This window comes from Nannospalax galili, unplaced genomic scaffold (assembly GCF_000622305.1).
Source record: "Nannospalax galili isolate Female #2095 unplaced genomic scaffold, S.galili_v1.0 scaffold330, whole genome shotgun sequence".
In the NCBI taxonomy this organism is placed as follows: Eukaryota; Metazoa; Chordata; class Mammalia; order Rodentia; family Spalacidae; genus Nannospalax; species Nannospalax galili.
Genome location: NW_008329640.1, coordinates 72256 through 79037, shown reverse-complemented (window position 1 = coordinate 79037; position 6782 = coordinate 72256). Strand labels below are relative to the sequence as shown.

Sequence of the window (6782 nt, the reverse complement as noted above, 5' to 3'; positions counted from 1 at the left end):
ACCATGAGAGACTAGTATTATAAATGGAGAAATGAGGAAAATGGGGACATTTTAAATGAGGAAACCATAGCAGGAGGGTTAGACAGGGAGAGAGAGAGAGAGAGAGAGAGAGAGAGAGAGAGAGAGAGAGAGAGAAGATTAAGCAATTTTATTTAATTTTTAAAAATCCAGTCCTTTTCTCTAATGGGAAGTAAAGTAAAATCTCGTCTCTGTCAAAGCTGCTAGCCTTTGTTCAAACACTGCTCTCTTCTCAGCCCACTTTGAACGTACCATGTGAGTCCCTACCCCACCACCAGAAAAATAGGAAAATACTTTGTTCAGGAGCCGTTTTTAGAACTAGCTTATCTTTAGGGAATTGCACTCCAAATCCCATTTACAAAAACTAGCAAAATTGTCTAAATTATGTATTAACTAAGTCGCTAGGTATATGAATTATATATGTTCACAATGTAGAAAAATAGGCATGCTGGTCCACTGGCAAATCTGCAAAGATCATTTTGCTCAACATTTCAAACTCTGAACATTAGAATAGAAACTTGAGTTTAGAGTACAGACTGCCTTGAGATTCTCAGTAAGATTCTTATTTTACCTCCCCTCATAAAATTAAGTCAGGTTAGAGAAAACCATGCAAATCTCTGTTGTCCATTCCTTTCTGGATGATGTATAAAATTTATACTATCATCTCCCTGACCAACTCAGTTTCTAATTGGATAACACAGATACTGGCTAGACCAGGAGGTGGCCAAAGACTTTTGATGTGTGTGCACCCTGACCTTCCATTTAGCATACCTGAAAAGTGGACAGAGTAGATGCAATAATGCTGAACCTCAGGAAATGTTTAAAAATACATGACACGGCATGCTGAATGTAAGAGTTCTAAGAATGAATCTTTACAGGAAGAACCTTGGCAGACTATAAAGTCAAAGATTTGCCCCCCCCTGTAATGTTCCAACTCTGCAGTATTGAGCTGCTGCAAATCCCTGTCTGGCCTTGTCACTGATAGATAGGGGCACCTGAGCAGTGATTCTGTTGGTTAACAGATACTCTAACACTGGCCATCCCATCTCAGTTAAATAATTAATTGCCAACAGCAGTACACATTAAGGCATTAAACTCAGCCTAGAAAGAGCCCATCTATGGTATTGTATTGGCATCTCAACTTTCTAACTGGGGAGTGAAATTATGCCATTCCTGGTAGATGCTTTTGTTAGATCAGAGAGGCTGCCCTTGTAGAGGGGATCAGACACACCTTGTATTCTATCTAGTACCTTCTCAAATGCACTAAGTTCCCAGGTTCCTCTCCTTTAAGCTCAGAGACCCTCCTCAGCTCAGAAACCTTTCCCCTCAAAGTGAATTAAAGCAAAGAATTCTCTTTACTCCGGGGTTGCTGCTGACTGTCCTGTCCCAGATCTTCACCTGCAAGTGGCCAGGTTACTGAAGGATATTTCACCTGCAACCTCACTCAGGTATCTCTCCACAGAATCTGAAAAGAGCCTTTATCGTTTAAAATAATTTCTGTTTTTAAGTTATGGTTGGAAAAAATGCTTTTCAGGAATAAATGCCATGAAGGAACACGAGTCACAAATTCTCGAGATTATTCTCTGGCTTGGATATCAACATTGAAAAGAGATGCAAAAGAAATCTTGTTTGTTTTGCTGACATTGGTGAAAAATCTTGGTCTTACAGTTAAATGAGAAATTTCCCTTGCAACATATTTGTTGTATCTGTGATTTGCAAGGCAACGTGTTTTAATAAACTATTCTGAACTTTCTTTCCTTAGTCCACGTGTTCATGAATGTAATAACAAGGGTCTTTGGGTAAGCCAGTATGCATTTGCCTCTCTAGTGAGAAATCACTTATTTCAAAATTTCCTTTGCTAAGTCAACAGTTGTGAATCTAACAGTAAATTTCCAGCCACTCATGGATATCTACGCTGGGTATTTTTAAAATCTAGCTTCCAACTCAGCATATACTGCATATTGCATAAAAGCTGTACATAAACACATCTTATACCAATGCAAGGCAAGTTGACATTTTAAGAATCAAAGGAGTTTCTGGAAAAACTTAGTTTAAATGTATTTGTCAAATGAACTTTATAAACATGTTATTTGCCCTGTCACTTAGCTAGTTGGAAATGAGGACAGCCACTAAGAAGTGGGAGAAGTCTTTCATGTTCTTTGAACTTGATCTTGGTCTTACTAATAAAGAATAGATCATTTTCATTCTCGTGAGAGCCATTAAACAGAAACCCAAGATGTCAATAGAGAAATGTTATAGGCAAAACTCATAATGTATGTGCATGCACCCACACACTCAGTCTTGATAGTGTTTCTAAGAGCATCATTATTTGAAAGTCATCATCTCATAAGCAAATCCTGGAAACAGCATATTTGAATTCTATCAATATAATTACTTGAGAGTATCTTTAAAATCTAAGCCTCCTATCTCAGGGTTCCAAGTTTGGGTGGCCAGAGGTGAAATATTGACTCTAAATCAACCTCTGAATGAATACGGCTATAGTCAGAAAAGAACCATACGGGAATTTGGGTCAGTTTACAGCAATTTCAGAGGCCTAACCTCTGCTCAGCATTCATTAGAGTGCCTATGAACTGTGTTTATGATTGTACTAATTCTGTTTTTCTCTTTTCTTTTCAATCCCAGGAGGTGAATTAGTTATCCCTCTTCTTGTAGAAGACCCTTTAGCTACCCCTGCTATTGCTACTCGTGTACCCTCCATTACACTCCCCCCTACCTTCCGCCCCCTCCTCACCATTATTGAGACCACCAAAGATTCCCTGTCCATGACCTCTGAGGCGGGGTTACCTTGCTTGTCGGACCAAGGCAGCGAAGGTTGTGATGATGATGGCTTGGTGATATCTGGGTATGGCTCAGGGGAAACCTTTGACTCTAACCTGCCCCCTACTGATGATGAAGATTTTTACACCACCTTCTCCTTGGTAACAGATAAGAGTCTTTCCACTTCAATCTTCGAAGGTGGCTACAAAGCACATGCGCCCAAGTGGGAATCCAAGGACTTTAGACCTAACAAAGTCTCGGAAACTAGTAGGACTACTACCACATCTTTGTCCCCTGAGCTGATCCGCTTCACAGCTTCCTCCTCGTCTGGGATGGTGCCCAAATTGCCAGCTGGCAAAATGAATAACCGTGATCTCAAACCCCAGCCTGATATAGTCTTGCTTCCGTTGCCCACTGCCTATGAGCTAGACAGCACCAAACTGAAGAACCCACTAATTACTTCCCCCATGTTCCGTAATGTGCCCACAGCAAACCCCACGGAGCCGGGAATCAGACGGGTTCCGGGGGCCTCAGAGGTGATCCGGGAGTCCAGCAGTACAACAGGGATGGTCGTCGGCATTGTGGCTGCTGCCGCCCTCTGCATCTTGATCCTCCTGTACGCCATGTACAAGTACAGGAACAGGGACGAGGGGTCCTATCAAGTGGACGAGACGCGGAACTACATCAGCAACTCGGCCCAGAGCAATGGCACGCTCATGAAGGAGAAGCAAGCGAGCTCAAAGAGCGGCCACAAGAAACAGAAAAACAAGGACAAAGAATATTATGTGTAAACATAGTACTGATCAGACGCGAATTTAAAACAGAATTATTTATATACACATACCTGAACTTTGGCAATGAGATTTAACAGATGTCAGAAGTGTTCTAACTATGAGATGGGGTATACCATGACTATGATGGGGAAAACCATTTTAAAAGGACACATATGATGGTGTATCTCCCTGTAAATTTCAGCCATGCTGCAAAGGTAGCAGTCATGGCCAGAGACAGCAAGTTCTCTCTGCCCTGCTGTATTATAAAGCACACACTTAGCACCCTGGAGCAAGCCAATGGCTCTGCCAAGTACATGAACTTGGAAGTTTCTCGTAGTCTCCAGGGCCTTTTTTCAAAGGGTAGAGGACTCTGACTCATTTGTTCCATAATTCCAAGTGAGTCTGTAATGATGTTTGTGAAGCTTGATTGTAACAATGTTGGTTTGTTTTTTGGTTTTTGGGTTTTTTTGGTTTAATTATGTAAAAAATAAAAACAAACAAAAAAACTAGAAAAGAAAAATGCTTTAAAAAACACAAAAACAATACAATACAAAACAAAAACAAAAAACCAGAAACACCCTTACCTGGTTCTGGCCAGCGTGTGTGTAACTTTTCAAGTTCTAAGGGGAACATGGCTTTTGAGTTTTTGTTTATTTTTTGACAATGACTGAACATAGGAAGAAGAGAGAAAAAACTCAGACAACAAAATGTACGAGAGACTCTTGCCATATGAACTTCAAAGCTAGCATGGCATTCACTCCATGAATCAGGTTGTGGTGTCTCTAGAATCTGTTGTTTGTTTCCTAACGCTTTGATGAACCCATGTGACAGTTGATAATATTGATTTGAAAAGCTAGTCCCCCAAGACATAATTCCAGTGTTTGCCACCCAAAACCTTGAACACATTGGTTTTGGGCTGGTTTTATCAGAGCTACTGGTTTTACTTAACAAATATTGTTTCTGTCCATTAACCCAAATTGTGTGAAAGGGGAAAGATTAGCCCCACAAATACAAACGGAACCTTTCCTAGGGAAAGGAATGGGGGTGGGCTGGATCTTCAATTGATTGAAATGCATGCAAACAAAAAAAGAAAAGACAATACTAATGTCTGTTAAATAATCAACACAGACAGTAGGGGAGTTCCCAACTTGTAATGCAACCACAAAAGGTCACACAAGCCAAGTCATGAAGCAAATGTGAAATACATAGTTCTTTCCCCGCCCCCAACATAATGGTTTCCATTTCCATACTGGTTTAATTTTGTAGCCTGATGTGAATAACTAACTTTTCATCTTGTTGCCTCTTCCTTCACCCATCTTTTTTAAAAACAAATAAATGAATGAATAAAGCTGCTGTGACACACACAAAAAGGAATTTAATAGTATAATATATATAAATAAATATATATACAGATATATTTATCATGGTATGTTTGATGGGATGACTGACACAGAACTCTGTTAAAGTCTCGAAGTGGAATGAGAACGTTATTTTAAAAGAAAATAACAAAACAACAAAAAAGTAAACCTTAAAATGTGAAGAAAGTGTGAGTTTTCATTTTGTCACAGTTAACTGTGTCAAAGAGAATTTAAACAACAACAAAAAACTTCTCAGATTTTGTTTACATATTTTACTACATTTTTGCTGGTATAATTCCTTAGTCACCTATGTATATACTGCTTTAAAAACTGTTGTTTCCTTTCTATTTGCTGATTTAAGTTTGTTTGGTTTGTATTCCAAAGTTGTCTTTTTGTCTTCTTTTTGTAAAGAGGAAACAATGTACAGAGTACTAGTAAACTGGTTTTGTGGCCATAACTATTCAGAAAGCAAGAAGACAAAGCAAGACAAATGTTTGCATAGAAATGGAGTTTGTCCTCTGGCGGGTCAGACAAATACAATTTCTTTTGTACAGATGAAAATCAATCAGCTGTTTAGGTTTAGAAATCTACTCCTGCTGGTCTTTGTAAGTTGCATGAGTATTTGACTTTGGAAAAAAAATATATCTTAAAGACATGGGGCAAAAGGTGCAATCTAAAACAATGGTACCCTTCACTAATGTGGATGGAAAGAGGTATTCCTCCGTATCTGAGATTTCAATGTGTTAAGGGTTTTCTTTATTTTTGTTGTCATTGCAAAGACAGGACTATAAAAAGATATCAAAGCACGATTTTAGATAAATGGCCCAGCCTATATGAAGCTGATTATATCTTGATGTTTGTAAAAGATTGCTGTTCTTGGAGTCTTGAGGTCTTGTGAACTGATCTCCTACTTTCTTTCTTTCTTTACATACTTTTATTTGAGTAAAAACACATTCTTTATATTCCTTTTAGTATAAGTTTCTATTTGGACAATTTTATGGGAACACGTGCATTCTGTATGTGAGCTTTCTTCATACTCCTGTTCTTTCATTAGCAAGCCCTAAAGGAATTTATTTTATGATGTTGTGATGTTGCTGCTTTTTTCTTTTTACTTTTCTCTTTTATTTCATATTTGCATTTTCGTTCAAGGATATGCTTAGCAATAAAATGTTCTTCCCAAAACCTTGTCTGATGATGCAATTTTTTTAACATTTGGGAAACATCTTGCACTACAGCTAAGTAGGTCTTATTTTATTAAAAGTCAAGCAAGCTAGGACCACTTTCCTATGATAAAGAACACTCTGACCAGTTACTAATTACATAGTATAAAGTGGCATATGTATGGCATTATTCTTCACTATAACTGTAGCATTCTTGTTTTGACTGCCGTCACAGACTAACCAAGAGGAAAACTTGTGTTCTGAAAAGGTAAGATAGTGGAAGCAGTGTGTTCTGAAAAAGATTGTTGGACAGTATGTTATTAACAATATTTAATACCTTTTTACTGTTTTCTATAACCCAAAAAACTTTGAACAGTAGTCAAGAATTATGTTCATATGCAGCCTTAAATATAGAATACTTTAGATATCTTTTTTTCCAAGCTTTCCACCTTACTGGGGGAGGGGGGGTCTGAATCCTAAAACAAAACTTCAAAGAGTGCTTGAATTTTAAATTTCTTTCTGGAGCTTCTGTTTATCAGATCCTTCATACCTAGCTAGAGCTTGTACTTTTTTCATATCTCTGGATCCCTAAACATATGCTTTACTTTGCCAGCTGGGTAATCACTGTGGTACCCTATGTTTTTCACCGGGAGTCAGAAATTTATATTTAACTAAACAGCTGTCCTCTATCTGAT

General features: G+C 38.3%; 1 protein-coding gene across 13 annotated transcripts in view; it reads left to right on the top strand.

Moving 5' to 3' along the window:
• The window catches only part of Nrxn3 (neurexin 3), a 1763451-nt gene extending 1757342 nt beyond the window's left edge, over positions 1–6109 (top strand). For 8 of the 13 annotated variants that reach the window (XR_003850606.1, XR_003850607.1, XR_003850608.1 and 5 more), the window contains one exon: positions 2662–5330. Coding sequence is in view for 9 of the 13 variants with exons in the window: in XM_017799828.2 (XP_017655317.1) it covers positions 2662–3587 (926 nt within the window). In the remaining 4 variants the exon portion in view is untranslated. Of the gene's footprint in view, positions 1–2661 lie in introns of all 13 variants that reach the window. The other 5 variants (XM_029566897.1, XM_008839702.2, XM_008839698.2 and 2 more) reach the window with 2 other exon arrangements.
• The last annotated feature ends 673 nt before the right edge of the window (positions 6110–6782 follow it).